Below are 24,795 nucleotides of genomic sequence, written 5' to 3'. Positions count from 1 at the left end.
GAATGAATGAATGCCTTCTAACTCAATTGCTCTCCCTCAAGCACTTCGAACGGGTGGTGTACATAGACTTAATCATCATCATCAATTGTATTTATTGAGCGCTTACTGTGTGCAGAGCACTGTACTAAGCGCTTGGGAAGTACAAATTGGCAACATATAGAGACAGTCCCTGCCCAACAGTGGGCTCACAGTCTAACTCCATAAATAGTATTGATTTTGGAGATGTGGGCACAGACTAGGTGAGGGGCAAGGAAGAAGACTGTGAGCCCACTGTTGGGTAGGGACTGTCTCTATATGTTGCCAACTTGGACTTCCCAAGCGCTTAGTACAGTGCTCTGCACACAGTAAGAGCTCAGTAAGTAGGATTGATTGATTGAAGACTGAAAAAATTGAGATTGAAAAGCCCCCTCAGAATGGCAGGCGGGGCCCTGAGGGAAAGATGGCGCCCGTCCCCTCAGGCAGTGCGCCCGAGGGAGGCGCGAGCCCGCCCCAACCGCCCCGCCGTGCACGAGGCCGCTCTTCGCGCCTTTTTTTCCCCCCTCTGTGACGTCACGCGCCGCGGACGGGGCCCCGGAGGCGGAGCGGCCGGCGATTGGAGGAGAGCCCTAGAGACGGGGGCGGGGCCAGGGGGCGCGGCTGCCGATTGGACGAAACCCCGAGGGGCACGAGGACGGCGGCGGGCGGCCGTTGGAGAGGCGCGGCCTGCTGCGCATGCGCCCCCGGGGGCTCGTGAGGGGAAGGGGGGCCGTCGAGGGCCGCGGCGCTCAGTACAGCACCGCGCCTCAGCGGCTTTAAGGACGGAAAGGCGGGGCCCGGGAAGGTAGGATGAGGAGAAACGAGGACCAAAGACTTTTTTGCAGCAGCCGCCATCAAACCTGCGAGTCTCCCCTTCCTTCCCGCCAATTGTCAGCTGTGTGACTTTGGGCGAGTCACTTAACTTCTCTGGGCCTCAGTTCCCTCGTCTGTAAAATGGGGATTAAGACTGTGAGCCCCCTGTGGGACAACCTGATCATCATCAATCGTATTTATTGAGCGCTTACTATGTGCAGGGCACTGGACTGAGCGCTTGGGAAGTACAAATTGGCAACATAGAGAGACAGTCCCCACCCAACAGTGGGCTCACAGTCTAAAAACCTGATCACTTTGTAACCTTCCCAGTGCTTAGAACAGTGCTTTGCACATAGTAAGCGCTTAATAACTGCCATTATTATTATTATTATTCCCGCCCCTCATTCATTCATTCGTATTTATTGAGCGCTTACTGTGTGCAGAACACTGTACTAAACGCTCAGAAAGTATAGTACGCCAACAGAGACAGGCCCTACCCAACAACGGGCCCTTCTCCAAACCCCTTTTTAGTGTCAAGGGACCCACACTTTTAGACTGTGAGCCCACTGTTGGGTAGGGACTGTCTCTATATCATCATCATCATCAATCGTATTTATTGAGCGCTTACTATGTGCAGAGCACTGTACTAAGCGCTTGGGAAGTACAAATTGGCAACATATAGAGACAGTTACCAATATGTTGCCAACTTGTACTTCCCAAGCGCTTAGTACAGTGCTCCGCACACAGTAAGCGCTCAATAAACACGATTGATTGATTGTACTTCCCAAGCGCTTAGTACAGTGCTCTGCACACAGTAAGCGCTCAATAAATACGATTGGTTGATTGACACCCTTTTTGCCCAGAAATAATTGGTGAAATTGGGGTTACCCGGCTTTAAAAAAGCGGTTGCATTTCAGCGTAACCCGGACTTCACTTTTAGTATTAGTAATACTGATAATAATGGTGTTTGTTAAGCGCTTAGTACGTGCCCAAGCACCGTTCTAAACGCTGGGGTGGATACAAGGTAATCGGGTTGTCCCACGTGGGGCTCACAGTCTTCATCCCCATTTTACAGATGAGGGAACTGAGCCGCAGAGGACTGACTTGCCCAAAGTCCCCCACCTAACAGTGCTCCGCACACAGTAAGCGCTCAATAAATACGATTGAATGAATGAATCATCATCAATCGTATTTATTGAGTGCTTACTATGTGCAGAGCACTGTACTAAGCGCTTGGGAAGTACAAATTGGCAACATATAGAGACAGTCCCTACCCAACAGTGGGCTCACAGTCTAAAAGGGGGAGACAGAGAACAAAACCAAACATACTAACAAAATAAAATAAATAGAATAGATATGTACAAATAAAATAGAGTAATAAATATGTACAAACATATATACATATATACATTATTGAGCGCTTACTGTGTACAAAGCACTGTACTAAGTGCTTGGAAAGTAAATTCAGCAGTAAAGAAAGAAAATCCCAGCCCACAACAGGCTTACAGTCTGCTGGGAAGACAGACATGCTGAGCCGGGATTAGAACCCACGACCTCTGACTCCCAAGCCCGGGCTCTTGCCACTAAGCCACGCCGCTTGCCATTTTATTGATAAGGCTTTTCTTTTTCTTTAAGCTGGAAAACATGTCATTGTTCATAAAGGGGGCTCAGGTTGCAGCGCTTCCTTTGTGTGAGTCCCCTTCGTTTTCATCTTTAGCTTTCCTTGATTTGCAGACCCAAGGAAATGTCTGGAAACAACTGGTTTGGGAGTTCGCAGGTCCCCAGCTTTGCGCAAATGCTGAAAAAGAACTTGCCGGTTCAGCCGCCTTCAAAGATTGTGATTGTACCCTCCGAATCTCCGGTATCTGAACATTGCAGTACTTCCAATTTGGCATCCAAGATTACAACCGTCACAGGTAAGGTTTCATATGTAATTACTTCATCATCATCATCATCAATCGTATTTATTGAGCGCTTACTATGTGCAGAGCACTGTACTAAGCGCTTGGGAAGTACAAATTGGCAACATATAGAGACAGTCCCTACCCAACAGTGGGCTCACAGTCTAAAAGGGGGAGACAGAGAACAAAACCAAACATACTAACAAAATAAAATAAATAGGATAGACATGTACAAGTAAAATAAATAAATAAATAGAGTAATAAATATGTACAACCAATTACTTGCGTGCCTAATGTTCACTGAGACGTACACGGAGCGTTTAGGTGCCTACACTAGAAGTGAGAACCGGCCCCACCCCAAGGAGTTTATTATCTATTCTTTCAACTTCTTGGTTAAAAAGTAAGCCCCTAACAAATCCCATTTTTTAAAAAAAAAAGTTTCGAAGGTGGGGAGAGTAGTTGTCCGTCAGTGTGGCACAGTGCAAAGAACCCTGGTTTTGGAGTCAGAAGTTGTGGGTTCAAATCCCAGCTCCGCCAACTGTCAGCCGTGTGACTTTGGGCAAGTCACTTCTCTGTGCCTCAGTTATCTCATCTGTAAAATGAAAACTTGTGAGCCCACCGTGGGACAACCTGATCACCTTGCAACCTCCCCAGCGCTTAGAACAGTGCTTTGCACATAGTAAGCACTTAGTAAATGCCATCATCATCATTATTATTATATTCATTCATTCATTCATACTTATTGAGCGCTTACTGTGTGCAGAGCCCTGTACTAAGCACTTGGGAAGTACAGTTTGGCAACATATAGAGACGGTCCCTACCCAACAGTGGGCTCACAGTCGAGAAGTCTATTATATGAAGAGGGAGCTAGATTGTGAGCTCGTTGTAGACAGCAGTGTGCCTGTTTGTTGTTATATTGTACTCTCCCAAGTGCTCAGTATCGTGCTTTGCATAGTTTTGCCCTCCCTCCCATCCCCATATCACATGTGTATATACCTGTAATTTATTTATTTATCTATTTCTTTACATTAATGTCTGTTACCTCCTCTTGACTGTGAGCTCGTTGTGAGCAGGAATGTGAGCCCACTGTTGGGTCGGGACTGTCTCTATATGTTGCCAACTTGTACTTCCCAAGCGCTTAGTACAGTGCTCTGCACACAGTAAGCGCTCAATAAATACGATTGATGATGATGATGATGATGAATGTGTCTGTTGTCTTATTGTACTCTCCCAAGTGCTTAGTATAGCCCTTTGAACACAGTAAGCGCTCAGTAAATACGATTAAATGAACGAATGAAAGATGGAGGTACAGCGAGACGGCAATAGAGGAACGAAGTGTGTGGACTAAATTGCAGTAGGAAATCAGTCATGCATGCATGCATGCATTCATTTACTGAGTGCTAACTGTGCGGAGCACTGTACTAAGCTACATCAGCAAAGTGTGAGGTAAGGTAAGAGGGATCGATCGAGCTGATTGAGAGCTCAAAAGCTGATGGTAAAGAGTTACTGTTACCACACCATGGGGCGGGGAGTCTTTTATTGCTTTCCTTGTAGAAAGGGAAGCCGACACCACGGTTGAAAGAGGTGGGTGTCCCCTTACACTCCTCCCTCCACCATAACCTCGGGGCTGTTGATGAAGTCCCCCATTATGAATAACTGTTGAGCCCTTGGTTTTGTGACTTAAGACTGAGGGATTGAGTAGAAGAATTGAATAGAGTGCTACATTCTAGAACACTAGTTGCTAGAATTGAGTATGGAGTGGTAGTTGGCTGGAATCCCACCAACAACTCAAACTAAGCATGCTCAAAACAGAGAGCCTCACCTTCCCACCCAAACCCTGTCCTTCCCATCTTTTCCATCACTGTAATACTAATAGTAATAATAATGGCATTTAAGTGCTTACTACGTGCCAGGCACTGTTCTAAGCACTGGCATAGATACTAGGTAATCGGGTTGTCCCCTGTTGGGCTCACAGTCTCAATCCCCATTTTACAGATGAGGTCACAGAGGCACAGAGAAGTTAAGTGACGTGCCCAGGGTCACCCTGCTGACAGGTGGCAGAGCTGGGACTAGAACTCATGACATCTGACTCCCAAGCCTGGGCTCTTTCCACTAAGCCACGCTGCTTCTCACCTGTAGATAATACTATTATCTTCCCTGCCTCCCAAACCCATAATTTGGGCATCATCCTTGTCTCATCTCTCTCATTCAACCCATACGTTCAATCTCACCAAGTCCCGTCAGTGCTACCTTCACAACACTGCTAAAATCCAGCCTTTCCTCTCAATCCAAACTGCTACTGTAATGACCCAACACCTCCTCGCCGACCTCTCTGCCTCCTGTCTCTCCCTACCCCAGTCCTCACTTGATCTCCTGCCCAGATCACTTCCAGTTCATCCATATCTCCTGCCTCCTCAAGAGCTTCTAACGGTTGCCTATCCACCTCTGTATCCCCCACCTGAGAAAGGAGGGAATAGTGGCCAAAATGTTGTGGAAGGCACTGGGATAGAATCAAAGGGGTGAGGCAAAGGGAGCAGTTTGCTCTTGTGCTCCCAATGATAGTTGGAGGGATGCAGCATGGCCTAATGGAAAGAGCAGGAATCTGGGAGTCAGAGGACTCTTAGCTCTGCCACTTACCTGCTGTGTGACCTTGGGAAAGTCACTTACCTTCTCTGTGCCTCAGTTACCTCATCTTTAAAACGGGGATTAAATTTACTTAGACTGTGGGGCCAGTGACTGTGTCCTGATTTACTTGTATCTGCCCCAACACTTAGAACAGTTCTTGATGCATATAGTAACTAACAGATACCATTAAAAAAATCCTCCTCCCCTGATTTAGACTGTAGGTCCCTTATAGGACAGGGACCGTGTTCAACCTGATTGTCTCGTGTTTACCAGTCAGTCAATAAATTGTACTTATTGAGCACTTAGTGTGTGCAGAGCATTGTACTAAGTAAGCACTTGGTACAGTGTAACAGAGTTGATAGGTTCCCTGTCCACAACGAGTTTACCTCGGCACTTAGTACAGTGCCTGGCACATAGTAAGTGCTTAACAAGTGCCATTAAAAATATGCAGGCACCTCTATTCTGAGAGCTCCAGCACCTTACTTGAGGAATATTTGGTGCATGACACTTTATTTTAAAGAAAGTTGGGGTTTGGGGAGGTAGTTTTACTTCTCTGTTTGGCTAAGGTAACTCTATTCTAACAAATGTTTTCAGGTAATTTTCCGAATCCCCAGTTGTCCAGAATAATTCCTCCGAATTCCAGTGCTGTCCTTCCTCCAAAGAAAATCCCGAAGGAATTTATTATGAAGTTCAAGCGTGGAGAGATAAACCCAGTGTCAGCCTTGCACCAGTTTGCCCAAATGCAACGTGTTCAGCTTGATCTTAAAGAAACTGTAACTACAGGTAAGTGCATAGATGAATTTGCCCCACTCCCCTGGGAATAGAAATCTATGTTCTGGGAGAGAACTAATTAGCTCAGAGATGTTTTGCTGCCTTTGAAGGTTGATGGAGGATGTCACCTAGTTCAGCAATATGTCACCAATTCCTGACATAAAAGAAGGACCAGGAGGGCCTTATTGACCACGTCAAAGAAATCTACCAACAGAGAAGCGACTTTGCCTAATGGGAAAGAGCACGGACATGAGAGTCAGAGGACCTGGGTTCTAATCTCGGCTCTGCCAATTTGTTGTGTGTCATACAGTTAACCCCTCTAGTCCTCATTTACCTCATCTGTAAATTGAAGATTAAATCCTACCCCCTCTTAATTAGACTGTGTGCCCATGTGGGACAGGGACTGTGTCCCCCCTGATTATCTTGTATTCATTCATTCAATTGTATTTATTGAGCGCTTACTGTGTGCAGAGCACTGTACTAAGCGCTTGGGAAGTACAAGTCGGCAACATATAGAGACGGTCCCTACCCAACAGTGGGCTCACAGCCTAGAAAGTGAGCTTACAGCCTAGAACCTAATCCAGCTCTTCGTGCAGTTGCTTGGCTCAGATAATACTTAACAAGCAAGTACCATTAAAAAAAAAAACCACACATACAACAAAAAAAAGATTGCCTCGTTTAACAGAATTTTGAAGCTATGAGTCATGCCCATTCAAGCTAAAATCTTTGCCTCGCTGTGGTTTGCCTTTTGGGCCCTGTACTAGAAAAAGCAGGGTGTGACATACAGCAACTCTCAAGAGGGAATAAAAAATTCAGAGCTTTTCATATTTTCAGACTTTAGAATCCCCAGCTATTACTGGGATGGGAGCGAAAGCTCTGCAGTGTCCCGTCGCACACTTAAATAAAGGAGGTGGTTTGACAAATCTCAACTCCTACTTCCTGTTTCTGTACGTTACCCGACAAGGATTACGGTGGGTCCGTTAGCTTCTGTGTACTACGCAGAACAATTCAGCGTTGGTTTGCAAACAGAATGAAAAGCTGAAAAAGAGGAAAAATAAACAAAGGAAAGTGTTCCCGTTGGCAAACAGGTTCAGTTTATCAACTACTCAAATCTAAGGACTCAGCCTACAATCTAGGAGCCATGATTTCTATTTTATTTTGTTAGTATGTTTGGTTTTGTTCTCTGTCTCCCCCTTTTAGACTGTAAGCCCACTGTTGGGTAGGGACTGTCTCTATATGTTGCCAACTTGTACTTCCCAAGTGCTTAGTACAGTGCTGTGCACACAGTAAGCGCTCAATAAATACGATTGATGATGATGATGATTTCAATACTGAAAATTAGGTGGTAAAGGACTATAAAGTTAGGAGCAAGGTTAAAAATCAATGGTTAGAGTAATCCCTGGCATTGCCCCCTACCTGCTCTGTGACCTTGGCAAGTCAACTTCTCTGGACCTCAGTTTCATCATCTGTGAATTGGGGATTTAAGGTCCATTTTCCGACTGTGAGCCCCATGTGAGACTGGGACTGTGTCTGACTTGATTAACATGTATCTATCCCAACACTTAGAGCGGTGCTTGACATGTGCTTAACAAATGCAGGAATATTAATAATGAGATTTGGGCAGTAAAACTCTGAACTCAATACTTAGGATATTGATTATCTGCTTTTCACAGTCATTAAATATTAAAGTTGCAGAGAAGCAGTCTGGTTTCTCTTTTCCACTCGCAAGATCCAGAATCATCCAGCACCAAAGCTAGAAGCAGTGTCGCATAGAGGAGAGAACACAGGCCTGAGAGTCAGAGGACCTGGGTTCTAATCTCACCTTTGTCACTTGTCCGCTTTGTGACCTTGGGCAAGCAAGTCACAACTTCTCTGAGCTTCAGTTCCCTTGTCGGTAAAATGGGGATTAGGAGTGTGGGACTTCTGTGGGACAGGGACTGTGTCCATCCTGATTATCTTGTATCTACCCCAATGCTTAGGACAGTGCCTAGCACATAGTAAGTGCTTAACAAAGATCATTAAAAAAACCCTTAAGAAAAAGAAGCTGGGTTCTGTGAACAAACAGGAAGTCAGGCAGTCATCTATCCACTGTTCTGTCTTGGTTTGGCTCTAAGTTGTGCTGAAGTTTAGAGTGTAACGTGGCCTGCTCAAGGATCTCTTGAAGGCTCCCCGTCTGTGAGTCTTTGACACTTCATCATCATCATCAATCGTATTTATTGAGCGCTTACTATGTGCAGAGCACTGTACTAAGCGCTTGGGAAGTACAAATTGGCAACATATAGAGACAGTCCCTACCCAACAGTGGGCTCACAGTCTAAAAGGGGGAGACAGAGGACAAAACCAAACATACTAACAAAATAAAATAAATACCTGGCCTCGGAAGACTCTTGGAATTGAAGCCTGTTCTTCAGGGATCTTCAAGGGGTCCAGGTAGAAGCAGCATGGCTTAATGGAAAGAGTACGGGCTTGGGGGTCAGAGGATGTGAGTTCTAATCCAGGCTCCACCACATGTCTGCTGCATGACCTTGGGCAAGCCACTTAACTTCTCTTTGCCTCAGTTACCTGTAAAATGGTGTTCAAGAATGTGAGGCCCATGTGGGACAACCTGGTTACCTTGTATCTAGCAAAGTGCTTAGAACAGTGCTTGGCGCATAGTAAGAGTTTACTAAATACCATCATTATCATTATTATTACAGTTCTCTGCACACAGGAAGTGCTCAATAGCACTGTGAGAGATGTGTGTACTGCCATTCTCAAAGGCCCACGGAGAACTCTCTCACTGCTACTGAATTTAGTACTAGCACTGTCCTTTCAAAAAAATGCAGCCAAGTTTATCTTAGTGTAAACATTTCTCTTCCCCTCCCTCTGAAGTGTTTTTACAGCTTTGGATAGAGGGATTGAAGCCTTTTATAATTTAGCATAGATTACAGCATACCGCTACTACTGTAGTACTAGGTACCTTTGTGCTGAATAGGGTGGAAACACTGAAAAATAAGTGCTGTAATTTGCATATGTACATCTAAAAATCAAAATGTTTAAGTGGTGAACCTTTACATTGCTATATGATCAAGTAACCAAAGTTGCTCTGTTTTTTAAATCACTTTTTAATATATTCATGTTGGTCAATTTTTGGATCTTCGGGATGCATTAATGCGCTTCACATTATTTCCTATGGAAAACTTTTATTTTTCCTAACAGTCTTCTGTTTAACACTATTTTCGTGTGAATGGTTTAGAGTTCTAACTGGGGAATAGCAAAACTGTTGAAGCCAAAATAGCAGAATCCTACCCACAAATGCTCATATCCCAAGAGCAATGGTCTATTTTTACAAAATGGTATTTAAGTGCTTACTATGTTCCAGGTACTCTTCTAAGGGCTGGGTTAAATACAAGCTAATGAGCTTGGACACAGTCCCTATCCCTCATGGGGCTCATTTTACAGATGAGGTAACTGAGGCTCAGAGAATTGAAGTGACATGCCCAAGGTGTCACAGCAGACGAGTGGCAGAGTCGGGATTAGAACCCGGGTCCTGACTCCCAGTCCTGTGCTCGATCCATCAGGCCATGCTGCCTCTCTTGTCGAATTGTACTTTCCCCTCTCATGGTGTTTAAATGGAAAGATGTTTACAGTAGACCTTCCCTCCTGCATTGGTAGCTATTGTTAATAGGGATTTTTGTAATAATTGAAACAATTGGGATTGGGCTTCTTTGGGGAGGAAAAAAATTATCCTTCCTGCCCCCCTACCCATTATTCATTAATTCATTCAATCGTATTTATTGAGCGCTTACTGTGTGCACAGCACTATACTAAGCACTTGGGAAGAACAAGTTGGCAACATATAGAGACGGTCCCTACCCAACAACGGGTTCACAGTCTAGAGGAGGGAGACAGACAACAAAACAAAGCATGTAGACAGGTGTCAAGTCATCAGAATAAATAGAAGTAAAGCTAGATGCACATCATTAACAAAATAAATAGAATAGTAAATATGTACAAGTAAAATAAATAGAGTAATAAATCTGTACAAACATATATACAGGTGCTGTGGGGCGAGGAAGGAGGTAGGGTGGGGGGATGGGGAGGGGGAGAGGAAAGAGGGGGCTCAGTCTGGGAAGGCCTCCTGGAGGAGGTGGGCTCTCAGTAGGGCTTTGAAGGGAGGAAGCTTGGCGGTTGTGCGGAGGGAGGGCATTCTGGGCCAGCGGGGAGGATGTGGGCCGGGGGGTTGATGGCCGGACAGGCGAGAACGAGAAACAATGAGAAGGTTAGCGGCAGAGGAGCGGAGGGTGCGGGCTGGGCTGGAGAAGGACAGAAGGGAGGTGAGGTAGTAATCAAATGAACTAAAATTCAGATTGATGTGGGAAAGTTAGCTAAAGCTGATTGGTTAGAAATAATCCAAATAATGATACTAATGGGCCCTCATTTTCAAAATTGTATGAAGCTCAAATTATAATAAGTAATCTATTTAGTAACATACAGCGCTTAGTACAGTGCCTGGCACAGAGTGAGTAACAAGTACCATAATAATAATAATGTGAGCAAAACATTACTGAAGTCTGTTTTTCCCCTCCCTCTAATTGAGGTGAGTCGTGTCGAGTTAGGCTGAGCCATTGCTATTCAGTCCACCTGGGGAAACTTTTTCCTGCTTCTTGACCTGGGCTGCTTTTTGTGGCCATAGGCCACAATCCCTCCCTTTACACATGGGCATATTGGCGGCGATAGGAGAAGCTCCGGGAGATAGCTGAGATAGTGACAGGTGGAGAAAGGGGCTGCTGATGGCAGCAGAACCAGTCATTTGCATTGTTCCCTCCCGTTTTCTCGACCCCCGAAGTGGTGGCTCCGACAAGACTGCGGGCGCAATACCTGCTTAAGCCCTCATATGTCCTGACTAACTTCTGGCTGCTGGGAAGTAATAATATAATAATAATGTTGGTATTTGTTAAGCACTTACTATGTGTGAAGCACTATTCTAATCAATCAATCAATCAATCATATTTATTGAGCGCTTACTATGTGCAGAGCACTGTACTAAGCGCTTGGGAAGTACAAATTGGCAACATATAGAGACAGTCCCTACTCAACATTGGGCTCACAGTCTTGTTATTCTAAGCACGGGGGGTTGTCCCACGTGGAACTCACAGTCTTAATCCTCATTTTACAGATGACGTAGCTGAGGCACGGAGAATTGAAGTGACTTGCCCAAAGTCATGCAGTACCCGGCCTTGCCTAAACTCAGCACCCACATTTAATGTCTCAGAGTGCTACTTGAGCGAGTTGGACATGACGTGATTGCCTCACCTGGGTGAACTTTCCTTCACCCTCCTCAGGGGCCACTGAGGTTCTGACCCAGCCTGAGATACAAGCCCAGATGGGAGCTTCTCCATGTCCAGAGGACCTTTAGGGAGACTGCTTCCAGGGACAACATAGGCTCAGCTTTAGGGTCAGCTTGGGCCTGGAAGCTCCCACCCACCTACCCACCCATCACTTGAGAGTTGGACTAGTAATATTGGCTCAGCATTCACCCGCTGTCAGTAGGCTGATGTCTGGGTCAAAGCGAAACCTTAATGTATATTCATGATGTTATCTGTAGTGAGGAGGATTATACGTCTGCCTCTCTGGAAGTGCCAGAAGTAGAGTAATTCCTGGTACAGCCGATCCTCTCACTAAGTCGTCACTTCGTTATCATCATCAATCGTATTTATTGAGCGCTTACTGTGTGCAGAGCACTGTACTAAGCGCTTGGGAAGTACAAATTGGCAACATATAGAGACAGTCCCTGCCCAACAGTGGGCTCACAGTCTACAAGGGGGAGACAGAGAACAAAACCAAACATACTAACAAACGTACTAACAAAATAAAATAAATGGAATATTTGTTATGGTACTGCAAGATAACGGTTGGTTTTGCGCGCTTTGAAAAATTGCAGCATCACCAACCTCATTTCACTGTTCATTTCTTTCAAGGTAATGTTTTGGGACCTTATTTTGCTTTCTGTGCTGTGGTGGATGGCATTCAGTACAAGACTGGCTTGGGACAAAATAAAAAAGAGGCTAGGTTCAATGCGGCAAAGCTGGCTCTTGATGAACTTCTGCTTCCGGAGAATCCTGAACCAGAGGATTTAGAAACACCAGGTAAATAGTCCTAGTGCCCTGTAGTTCTGAAGTCCATTGGCCTTTCTAAAATGTTCTTTATAAAGCTGGACTTGAAAGGATTTGTTTTTTCCAAAGAGAACCGTCTCATAAGTGAAGGATAACTCTTGGTACCACAAGCAACACTGCAAAGCCTCATTTTTAAAAAAATTTCCTTCTATTATTTGTGTTAGATATTTTTGAACTAAACATAGTGGTGGAGGAAAATATTTCATTGGGAATCACTCTACTTAAAACAGTCTCTCGGCAGGTATATGGTAGAAATTGGAAAGTTTTGAGGCACAATCAGGGGAACTTGGAAACACACGCACACCACACCCACCCCTCCTCCTTAGGCTGTGCCTCGGGACTGGTATTTTGTAGACATCCTAAGCAGCTGTCGGGAGCAGACATGGAATAATCGGATGTTTTAGTTGTTCTGACTGGTCCAGGAAGCAGGGATCAAAGCACGCCTGGGGGAGGAAGAAGTTGGTTCCACCCTAGGTTGTACAGTAGATCTGGGAGGATGGATGAAGAGTAGAACTCACTTTGCTACACCTGTTGGGAATGGCACTTCTCCAGTCCAACATTGGGGCTGCAGCCACTCCAGATAAACAAAGTAATTTCAAGAACATGTTTCCTCAGTTTAAAATTGGAAGACTTTCAAAAGCACCCATTAAAATGGAGGCGTGTTTCAGAACCTTCTTTTAACGTGGGATTTTTCTATAGAGGACATATATTTATTTAATAACAATAATAATGATGTTATTTGCTAAGTGCCTAATTTGTTGTAAGCACTGGGGTAGATACAAGATTATCAGGTTGTCCCACGTAGGGCTCACATTCTTAATCCCCATTTGAGGCACAGAGAAGTTAAGTGACTTGCCCAAAGTCACACAGCTGGCAAGTGGCAGAGCCGGGATTAGAACACATGCCTTCTGACTGCCAAGCCAGTGCTCTTTCCACTAAACCACGCTGCTTCCCTGCTTCTCACGCCGCTTTATTTTTCAGTCACCCTCCATCTCAGGGGTAGCATTCATGATTAAGGAAAACTGGCGAGATGGCATTTGGCTGTGCATGGACACAGAGCTGGTTTTTCCACTTCGACCTTGCTTTCGACCGAGGTAGATGCACATCGTTGGGAGAATGATCCCTAGTTCTCAGCCACATTCTGTCCGGAATGCGGAGTAAAAACGTGTGTTATGGACAGACTGACTGTTTTTTAAACATGAAACTTCAGAAAAAACAAGAAATGCTGTATACATTTCCTAACATGTGAATCTCTTCTTAGGTCCTGTCCCCGTACCTGAGGAGCCTGTTGTTGAACCTGAATCAAAATATACCCCAGTGAGTCATTCCGGTAGGAGAGTTCTGTTGGTTCATTCATTCACGTCCAATTAACTGGAAATAGAATGCAAATTCTCCCGTACTAACATTGGTGTCCCTAGCACATTTCTGGTTGTCTCGAGCTATGTAACTTGTAGGTGCTCCTTGAAGACTTGTAGATTAACAATTTTAATTTTTGATTTTTTTATACCATGTGTTGTCTTTAGTAAAGGATTATTTTATGGGTCTTGAAAATCATACATAAATCTTTCTTCTGGTAGAAATTGGAAATAGGCAAGATTTCAAATTAAGAAATGTCTGCACCTGACTTGCTATCCATGCCCCCCTCTTCAGCCACCTAAAAGCAAGAAGTAGGTACGGGATTTGCAGGTGGTGGCAGTTGAGGTTTAGGGGTTAATTTTCTATGAAAAATGCCCATGAATCAGGTTTAGCCCTGCTTTCGGCATAAATTCTGCCTTTAGCCCAGTTGTGAGTTAAGAAAGTAAATATGTGGACGCCCTGAACTGGAGAGAAAGGTGAGAATCTGTAAAAATGTCTGTGGCTGTTTTGTTTTTTCACAGAAGGGAGACATCAGCACTACGAAAAGATCTGTGGCATCATCAAGGAGACATTTGATCATTTAATTGCTAACCATTCAGAGTATCAGAGTTGTAGCCGTTCATTGGCTGCTTTCATAGTTGACGGAGGTGAGTCTAAACGTTTCTGTTAAGTGATTTAGAAAAAGAATTAAAGGCCTCTGCCCATTTAACTACTGGTTTAAAGATCTACTGTACAGTAAATGTCCTGTTTATCCATAAGCGCTTAGTACAGTGCTCTGCACACAGTAAGCGCTCAATAAATACGATTGAATGAATGAATAGCAATACTCCTGTTTCTTCTCTTTGATCATTTTTTTCTCTGTCTCTTCTCCCCCATACTCCATAAGGGGCTGCCTTCTCTATGTAGGGAGGCCATGTTGACTTTGCTTTCTGACCCTTCTGTAGTGGAAAGCAGAAACCCGGCCCTTTTAATCCTGTTTCTGCTGCTTTCAGTAGCCTCCTTCAAAACCGCAGGGCTTTCTGATAAGAATCATAATTTTCTGCCATAAGCTCATGAGTGCAACACCACTTTTTGTAAATATCAGCAGGCTAGCCAGTGGAAAAGGTTGGAGTAAGAGCGTGAGGTTTAGGCTATAGAAGCGTCACGTGTCCCACCTACAAGTGGCTTCAGCTGGCTCCCAGCCGACTGGAGAATACACCCTCCCCAACAACATTGTGTTTATGGGAATGCTGTAGGTGAAAATGATCTGCTTTTCATTTTCAGGTGGACAATGTGAAGTTGTAGCTTTTGGCACTGGAGAATACAATTACAGCCAAGGCATTCAACGTGATGGGAGAGTGTTACATGACACACATGCTATTGTTACCGCAAGACGCTCTCTTCTCAGGTAAGCTAATTACCCATAGTATGGCGCAGTGAAACTTGTTGCTTGTTTTGTTTTTTTTACGGTACTTATTAAGTATTTACTATGTTCCAGGCACTGTACTAGGCGCTGGGGTGGATACAAGCTAATCAGGTTGGACACAGTCCATGTCCCACATGGGGCTTAGTCTTTAGTCCGCATTTTACAGATGAGAAAACTGAGGCACAAAGAAGTTACATGACTTGCCCAAGGTCTCAGAGCGGGCAAGTGGCAGAGTTGGAATTAGGACCCAGATCTTTCTGACTCTCAGACCTGTGTTCTATCCAAAAGGCCATGCTTCTTCTCAGTTACTGTGTCTGACCTCGTTATCTTGTATTGGCATCACTTAGTAGAGTACTTTCATTCATTCATTCAATCGTATTTATTGAGCGCTTACTGTGTGCAGAGCACTGTACTAAGTGCTTGGGAAGTACAAGTTGGCAACATATAGAGACGGTCCCTACCCAACAGTGGGCTCACAGTCTAGAAGGGGGAGACAGAGAACAAAACATATTAACAAAATAAAATAAATAGAATGAATATGTACAAATAAAATAGAGTAATAAATATGTACAAACATATATGCATATATACAGGTGTTGTGGGGAGGGGAAGGAGGGGGAGTACTTGGCACATAGTAACCCCTTGACAAGTATCATCGTGTAGCATCTTTATTATTATTACTTCTCACCCCTGGCAGGACTCTAAGAAGCACTTTTTCAACAAATTTCTTTGTTCTTGGTACAGAGTCACTTAACTGTTAGGATGGTCAAGACAGCTTTTAATTTAAATCTGTTGTAGGTTTCTGAAATTGTTATTCTTTATTTTAGGTACTTTTATAGACAACTTCTACTGTTCTACAGTAAAAATCCCATCATGATGGAAAAATCCATTTTTTGCACTGAACCAGCATCTAATTTACTTGCTATAAAGCAGAATACAAACATTCACCTGTATTTGAATCAATTACCAAAAGGATCTGCTCAGATAAAGTCGCAGTTGTAAGTAGTTGATGATGATGATGATGATGATGATGACGGCATTTGTTAAGCGCTTACTATGTGCAAAGCACTGTTCTAAGCGCTGGGGGGATACAGGGTGATCAGGTTGTCCCATGTGGGGCTCATCATCCTCATCCCCATTTTACAGATGAGGTAACTGCGGCCCAGAGAAGTGAAGTCATTTGCCCAAAGTCACACAGCTGACGAGTGGCAGAGCCGGGATTAGAACCCATGACCTGTGGCTCCCAAGCCCGGGCTTTTTCCACTGAGCCACGCTGCTTCACACATATGCCCACACACCCCCATAAACTCACACAAACCCATACTCACCAGCAGAAACTCACATACACTCACACACCCATAAACACACACACGAACACAAGCACATGCAGACATTCTCAGCAGCGCTTAGAACAGTGCTTCAGTGCTTAGAACAGTGCTTGGCACATAGTAAGCGCTTAACAAATATAATTGTAGAATGTCAACTGTAGAATACACACTTGTTGATGGATAGTTTCTGCCTCCCAATCTGTGGCATGGTCATTATTTCTCCGGCTCCCATCCCTGAGTGAGAAGTATGGAATGTTTCTCCCTCACCTCTCAACTGGGTTGAGACTGGGTTTATATATATATATATACACACACACACACATATGTGTGTGTGTGTGTGTGTGTGTACACATTTAACTATATGTAGTTTGTCCTTGAGTGTTTTGAACATGAGAAAGTATGTTTCTGTTTGTGGAAGGCATTAATGCAGCATGTATAAATTAATGTTCAATTGTCAGGTTGTTCCTCCTCCAACTTGTAGGTAAGAAAGATATTGGTTAGTGAGAGAGCTGGCTTAGGGAATTTGGAAAAGAAGTGATAAGGGGGTCAGAGAAAAACCTGGGCTTCTCCCAATTCCCTTAAACCAGCTCTCTCCATAGCCCTCCTGTCTTTGCTCCTCCAAGATACTTTAAGCTGCCTCAGTCTGGCTCCCTCTTTTTTTGCAGTCACTCCCTCAGCCCTAGCTTTCGCCTCCTTCCTTCTCCATTGCTTTCTGTTATTTGATAGATTTGGGAAAGGATGTATGTGTTCGGGGGAAATACAGTTTTTCTTCAGGTTTGAATGCTAACGTTATAGCCAAGTGACTCTTCAGTGTGGGTAAATTTAACAGTGGATGAGTGATATAGCCAGTCAGTGAGCTCCTTCTCCTTGCTGTTGTCTCTTTCTGGGGCTAATGGGCTTCATGGAGGGGCATCATCAGAATTATGCAGCTCTCTTATTTCCTTTCACTGGTGCCATTACTGTCTCCTTTTACCTGTAGCCTTTTCCAAAGTCTGAAAAACTGGCAGGTACCAGCTTTTTCCTCGGCGGCTATGCTAACACAGCTTTTTATTCTGTTATCATCTGTTTCAGACGTCTCAATCCTCATTCCATATCTGCATTTGAGGCTAATGAAGAACTGAGTCTCCACGTGGCTGTGGAAGGCAAGATTTATCTAACCGTATATTGCCCTGAAGACTGTAATGGTAGAATAAGCAGTATGTCCTCAAGCGACAAATTGACAAGATGGGAGGTGCTCGGTATCCAGGGAGCACTGCTGAGTCACTTTATTCAGCCAGTTTACATCAGTAGCATACTTGTTGGTGAGCTTCGTTATTTAATTCTACAAAGCCATTTCTCTAGTTTTTCTCCAGAGATGGTTTTTTGGGTTTTTTTAGGCCTTCCACATATGATATTATTAATAGAAAGTGTGCATCGTGCCACAGAAGAAACTTGAATATTCAAGTACGGAAAAAGGATCGATGAATTTAGGATATTAGTCTCCAGATAACCTGTTGCCTTTGAAGCATCACCCTCCAAGTGATTGTCCATAATAGTTAATCCAAACACTTCCTTCTCGTAGAATAGTACACAGTCTTACTGGCAATAGAAACCAGCCCGGGGAGGTTTTTAACTTCAAGAACTTTATTGGGCCCAAAATTCTTGTCCCTTTATCTGAGGAAGGGAAACCTTCCTTGAGACGTTGACTTGAGTTTGAAGGCAACGGGTGACTTAAGTAGTGGTCCTCACACATGTGAAGGGATACAAGACTGGCCAGCTGCTTTCCAGCATCCCTGAGGTAAAAACAAGGGGTTTAAATAAAAGGCCTACAGTACAGGAGAAATTTCAAGTGTGAAAGATGTAAAATCTGTCTCACTGGAAACGCATTATCAGTAGAAAGGAGAGTGAATTATTTAGATCCAGTTACCTCTGGAGTCAGAAAGGTGGACTATAGAAAACCTCCGAAGTCCCTTACCTCATTTATTAGGATTTCAGATTTTCCTCCGCATTAGGCAGAAACTCCTTACAATTAATGATGTTATCCGTTAAGCACTTACTATGTGCCAGGCACTGTACTAAGCCCTGGGGTAAATACAAGCAAATTGAGTTGTACACAGTCCCTGTCCCATGTGGGGCTCAGTCTCAAACCCCAATTTTGCAGATGCGATAAGTACAGAGAAGTGAAGTGACTTGCCTTATCAGCTCTCCCTTTCTGCTTCCATTCTTCCCAAGCCTCGCTATCTATTCTCCAGCCTCCGTCTTTAAACGTTGCTCCTCCAGCTCCGGACCTCCCTCCTCTCCAAGACTGACAGACCACAGATCTCCTCAAGTTTAAGCCCTCCTAAATTCCCTCCTTCAGCAAGCCTTCCCCATTTAATTCCCAGTTCCCCTGGTCTTATCCTCTTACCAGCTGCTTCTAGCACTGCTGTACATATTTATTTCCATTCTCAAAATGCAGAGAAGCAGTACGGCCTTGCGGATTTAGCATGGGCCCGGAGGTCAGGAGGATCCGGGTTCTAATTCCGGCTGTGCCTCTTGTCTGCTGTGACCTTGGACAGATCACTTCCCTTCGCCTCAGTTGCCTCATCCGTAAAACGGCGATTAAAACCGTGAGCTTCATGTGAGGTGTAGACTTTGTCCTACCTGATTAGCTTGTATCCACCCCAGCGCTTAGTGCAGTTCCTGGCACTTAGTGAACACTTAATACCATAAAACCCCTCAAAACTTGTGTATTCAGGCCTAACCCAGGGAAACATATGCAACCTGTTCTTCAAAAATGTGGTAGTAGCTATTATGCTGTGGGATAGCTTTTCTCTAACTTAAATAGGGTTAATTAGGTTCCAGTTTTAGAATCAGGTTTGACATCATGACCAACCCCAAAAGGTAATGGAAAATTACACTGTAGATCATTCGCCAATACCCCTCTTCTGTCATCCCTCCCCATCTGCTCCTCCCAGTAAGTCAGGTATAGTTTCCAGGAGGGAGGTGAGTTTGAGGAAAATTAGGGAGAGTCGAAGTGTAAATTTCTGGGTCTACAAATAGACTTTTGCAGCTTTCTCCGTGGATGCTGTTTTTAACAATTTTTGCACATAAATTATTATTTTATTTTTCAGGCAATGGAAGCTGCAGTGACACTAGAGGATTAGAAATAGCTATAAAGCAGCGTGTTGATGATACTCTTACTTCAAAACTTCCTATGTTTTACTTGGTGAACCGACCTCATATTAGTTTGGTTCCTTCTACGTATTCATGCGACAGCGAATTGGAATACAAATCAATTAGTCTGAATTGGACCCAAGGGGATATTTCTTTGGAAATTGTTGATGGAGCTAGTGGAAAGATCACAGAAAGGTTAGGAATTTGAATCTTGAAAAAAAGTGTATGTTTCCTTACCTAGAACTTATTACTGGTCTCAAATTTGGTCTATAGAATGCCATATCAAACATTTTAAAAGATTTTAGGTAATTTGAATTATGCATTGTGAATGAATGTTTCTCAAGTTGTTGAGGTCTAACCTCTCCTCTTCCAGAGTAGATTGCTCCTCCCATTTTTTCTCTCAACCTCTTGATTTTTTTGAATTATCGGGTCACATTAGATAATTACTGTTTTTCTGTAGACTGTGCATACATTTCAGTAAACTATTAATATGCAAAAATTTTCGGCCCCCCCAAAAAAATACATTCAAGATCTCCAAAAAATGACTGCTATTCTCTTTCTTTTATACCCAATTTACTAATGTGTTCCCAGTTGGGTGTCAGACACATTTTCTAGGGTGTCAGACACCTAGAAAATGGAATGGAATGGACTTCCATTCCAGAAGTCAAAATATGTTTTTCTCACTTGTAAGGCTGCCCACTGGAATAAATGAGACATTTAAGTTATGTATTAACTGCTTTAGTCCGTTTTTAAGACAACTTTGAGGTTATGCAGTTTTTCAAGTTTCCTAAGCACCCTGATTGCTCTAGGACCTAAGTGGAGGAAAAGGCAGGGAAATTAAGATGTGTTTTTGCCAGCTTCTTTTCGTGTGCTCTACCAGTCAGGGCTCTCTTTCCTCTGTGCGAATATGAGGATTATGACTGGAAAAAATGTATAACAATCAAAATTTCATTTATCGAGAGAAACAATCGTTCCATTCGCAAAAGCATTTCAGGTACTGGGCATCACATCTCTCTTACCACCCACGATTCCAGAATCCGTCCCAATCTCGGCCCACATTACTCAGAACTGATTTGCAACCGCATTTTAAAGGACAAGCGGAAAGCTTGGGAATAGAAGTTCCATCAGGCGTTTGTGTCAGGCGTTTATTCAGGCGTCCTGAATAAAAATTTTAAGCAGTCACTTGACCCAGTAGGTATACTTTTGAAAGTTTGGTTATATATGCTCAAGATAACGTTTGATTTTTCCCTCTTCTTTAGTTCTCCATTCAAAAGTGGCATATCAATGGCAAGTCGGCTTTGCAAGGCTGCAATGTTAAGTCGCTTCAATCTTCTTGCCAAAGAAGCTAAAAGAGAACATTTACTTGGCGTTAAAACATACCTTACAGCAAAAGTAAGAATAGTTCAAGCAGTAATATCAATATTTTTTATCCAAATTCAGAAATTAATAAGTTTAAAATAAAGTCCCAAATGAAATACACTTGTTAGCACCACATGCTGCGATATTTGAATGCCCACTGGTTGTTTCTCACTTTTCTAGTCATTACAGGAGTAACGAAAGTAATAGTGTGAATTGGGCATGGGTGTATTAGTGTTTGCAAATGGAATAAAGCAGGGGAAAATGTACAGGTTTTCAAACAAAGATTTAGACTGGATTCATTCATTCAATCAGTCATATTTATAGAGCACTTACTGTGTGCAGAGCACTGTATTAAGCGTTTGGTAACAGATATTATGGATATTATAATTGTTATTTTTCTGTAGAAATTCCTAGTGTTTCTCCATTGCAAAGTCATGGTTTTCCTTTGTAGAAAAGGCTTTTCCTCTTTTACAGTGACTTTCAGGAGCTCAAAATTTCATTCTTATTTTTTTATTCCTTTTATCTTTTTCCTCCCACATTTAGAATGTTGTTAATCAGTGGCATTTATTGAGGCTCTCACCGTGTGCAGAGAACTGAACTAAGTGCTTGGGAGAGTACAATACAGCAGAGTTGGTAGAATACATTCCCTGCTCACAATGTAAAATCTGTTAATTCTTTCTCCACATAATATCTCCCAGAACCTCCCCTTCTTCTCTGGCATCTTTCCACCTATTGCTTCCTCCTTAACTTTTTACTCTTTTTGTTCTCTGAGTCCTATTTTGCACTCTTTGCTCTTTTGAAGCTAATTTCTTTTGGACAATATTGTTGACTTCCCTGTTTCTGACTTGTTGTGACCAATACTCTTCTCTCCTTATGTGGAACTCCCTTCCCCATCTTCGAAGTCCTCTAAAAAAAAAAAAAAATCCATCTCCAGGATGCATTCCTCATATCCCATCTCCTATTAGCACTTGTATATTATTGACCAGTTTATAATTGCATCGATTACTTTTTCAGCCTGTTTTTGTTTTGAGTCATTGTAGCTATGCTTCTTACTCTTGCTCCTATTGTGTGTTTACAGTTTGTCTTCTTGTCTTTCCCTGTTGGACTGTAAACTCCTTGAGGGCTGGGACTGTGTCTTCTGCTTCTACCACATGATCCCAAGTCCCTCGCAGTGCTGTGCACATAGTGGTTCTCAGTAAATACTGGTAAAGGATCCCTCTCTATTTCTAACAGTACGAAACTTTATATATAAAATGCTCATGCTTTAGGTAATTCAAAAACCTTCTGATAATTTTTTTAATGTAACTCCAAAATTTTAAATTATTGGCAAAATTAGTATTCATTAATAATGATATGCTATTTGAAGACTTGGGTAAGAAATTTTCATATTCCAAAATAATAAAAATAGCCATGGTCTCTATTAATTCCTGAGGTAGCTACAAAGCAATCAGATCAGATATGGTGGCTGTCCCACATGGGGCTCAGGATTCAAGAGGGGAGGAAATAGGTAGCTTATCCCTACTTGACAGATGGAAAACGGAGACATAGATAGGGCAAATGACTTGCCCAAGGTCACACAGCAGACAAGTGCCAGAATTAGGATTATAACCCAGGTCTCCTGACTCCCAATCCCATGCACCCTCCATTAGACTACATTGCTGACTCCTTTATTGTGTTTTCCATGTAACTAGTGTAACCCATAGTTGGTTTAACCAGGGATCTGAACAAGACAAACAGGTTGTAGGGGTTTAGAGGATCTTTTATTCAATAAATTTCTCTAGTATTACCTGGAGTCTTTTTAAACATGAGTTTCTTTGGCGAGCTTATTGCTAGATGGTCAAACTCTTCCTCTCAGTAATTACTACTCTATATGACACAGTTTATTTCTCTCTTTTTAAGGGCATGTCAGGACCTTACCAAGAAGCAAAAACACTGTTGAAATCCTATTTAAAGCAACATGGCTACGGGTCCTGGATTGTCAAGTCTTCATGTATTGACCAGTTCAGCATGTGATTTAAGGGAGTAGCACTCGTTGCAATTTTGTAGGTGTGTTTTTCCAGCAAACTTGTTAAAGATATTGCTAATTTTCAGCTTTCAAATCAGTGTCATAAAACAGCAGTGTTATATGATTGCTGAAACTTGCCAATTTCCACTACATAGACTTTTTAGTAAAGCAGTTTACCTTGTTCAGCTTGGCCATTCTGCATTTGTTTTTGTTATCCTTACAAAACCATTATCTAATTTCGTATACACCTTAAAAGAAAGCTCATGCATTGTTTCAGAGGAGGGATCCCACCATACCCATTATTTCCACCTGTGGCTCTACAGATGACATTTGATAGGCTAAGGTTTTTTTCTAGATATTCATGAATTTCATGAATATTTATGAATTACTGCATAAATAACTAAGAAGTCTGTTTCCTCCTTTGTGTAAAAACTACATAGGGGGATTTTTTTTCCTGGTTTTCCAACCAGTAGGAGGTTTAACATGGAACGAGAAAAAGGAATGCTTTTCTTTTCCTTTATTCCAGTGGTTCCCAACCAGTGGATTTGGGGATACTATTAGGAAATTTTTCTGGTGTGCTCTGATTATTTTTCGTTGTGTGAACATCAACCCTTGGGTTGGAGGCTCAGCCAGATCGCAGACCTGGAAGGAATCTTCTTCCACATAAAAAGTCCATCGGCAGTTTTGAGCTTACCTTCTGTTTTCTCCTCTCTTCATTCTGCACATAGTAAGTGCTTAACAAATGCCATCATTATTATTCTTCCAGGTTTCTGGTAGGGGAGTGAGGGAGAATGTGGGGGCACCCAAATTGCTTTTCATACATTGTGTCCTCAATCATAATAATAATATTTATTACATTTTCACTATGCACCAAGAACTGCTAAGCCCTGGGGAGGATACAAGATCAATCTGCTCAATCAAGAAGACTTGGTGATGACTGCACTTACATTTTCCTTCTCCTACTTGGCCTGTTGGGAGTGTAGGCCTCCACATAAAGCAGTGGAAGGTGCTCGTTCCTAGTTTATGGCCTGGGACCATTAGGCAAAGTGACAGGTGAGAGTTGCCATTTTGCCACAGAGATGTCCTGAATACACATTCCATTGAATGCAGGCAGCTGGCTCCACCTTCTAGGATTGGAACACTGGAGGCAGAATTTAAGGGGAAGAGGCAGCCAGGGATTGGCGATCCCTTTGGGGGATAGGAGGAGAATAAGATGACTAAAAGCCAAGGCAATGAGTTGGAAGTGACGCCTAGGAAAGGAAGAGCGGTAATGAGAATGTGGGATGAGGAAACTATTCTATTGAGCTACATTGCTGCCACCACCAAACAGCCGTATAAAGCTGCACAGCTCTGAACTTTGTCCTCTGGGGTCTCAACGCCTGGTGGAAAAGAGTAATCTAACAACAAACTCATTACAATTTTGTGAAACATTAAGAGCCTCTCTGTACTCTGTGACGTATAAGTAGGAACGCTTTGGACAGCGGGAAGGGCCATAATGTCTTTGGGGAGACCATAAAGTGAAGTATCAAACTTCATTCCCAATTGAAGTTCTCTTAAGCAATTGAAACGTCAAGCCTTCTTTCAGACTTCATTTCTAATTAAAAGGCCTGAAATATCAGGCCTTCTAAATGGTTGCGTGACACGGACCAAGCACAGATGTCAAATCCACGCCCTTGAGCAGTGTCATCAGTGTGACAAGAGAATTTTGGAATTCAGTCACTTGACCAAGCATCAAGTCACGGCAGTCATAACACAACTTCACTGGGGGAGACAAATGAAGAGGACGAATGATAACCGGATACGAAATGGATTGTTGCTCATGACCCTAAGTGGGGAGGGACCCATAAGAAAAGAAAGTAAAAGTAAAGTTCAGGCAGTAGTACAGATTGCCTGCCGTGTGCAGATCACTACAATGCTTGGAAGACTA

The 24,795-nt window shown here is 43.1% G+C and overlaps 1 protein-coding gene across 1 annotated transcript; it reads left to right on the top strand.

Moving 5' to 3' along the window:
* Positions 1-706: 706 nt before the first annotated feature.
* Positions 707-23,047, top strand: ADAD1 (adenosine deaminase domain containing 1). The gene is made up of 12 exons (XM_038769267.1): positions 707-820; positions 2,563-2,744; positions 5,949-6,137; positions 12,086-12,253; positions 13,542-13,610; positions 14,158-14,283; positions 14,900-15,023; positions 15,869-16,039; positions 17,441-17,670; positions 19,462-19,699; positions 20,764-20,896; positions 22,763-23,047. Exons 2-12 carry the CDS (start codon positions 2,573-2,575, stop codon positions 22,874-22,876), a joined length of 1,734 nt encoding a protein of 577 aa, XP_038625195.1. The 5' UTR covers positions 707-820; positions 2,563-2,572; the 3' UTR covers positions 22,877-23,047.
* The last annotated feature ends 1,748 nt before the right edge of the window (positions 23,048-24,795 follow it).

This window comes from Tachyglossus aculeatus, chromosome X5 (assembly GCF_015852505.1).
Source record: "Tachyglossus aculeatus isolate mTacAcu1 chromosome X5, mTacAcu1.pri, whole genome shotgun sequence".
NCBI classification, from domain to species: Eukaryota; Metazoa; Chordata; class Mammalia; order Monotremata; family Tachyglossidae; genus Tachyglossus; species Tachyglossus aculeatus.
This window is presented reverse-complemented; position numbering and strand designations above follow the sequence as displayed.

Excerpts from the sequence above, each read along its gene's own strand:
- ADAD1 (XM_038769267.1), top strand. The coding sequence starts at position 2,573 with ATGTCTGGAAACAACTGGTTTGGGAGTTCGCAGGTCCCCAGCTTTGCG. Across the intron at positions 13,611-14,157 it reads TACCCCAGTGAGTCATTCCG|AAGGGAGACATCAGCACTAC; the intron begins GTAGGAGAGTTC and ends GTTTTTTCACAG. Across the intron at positions 20,897-22,762 it reads AAACATACCTTACAGCAAAA|GGCATGTCAGGACCTTACCA; the intron begins GTAAGAATAGTT and ends TCTCTTTTTAAG.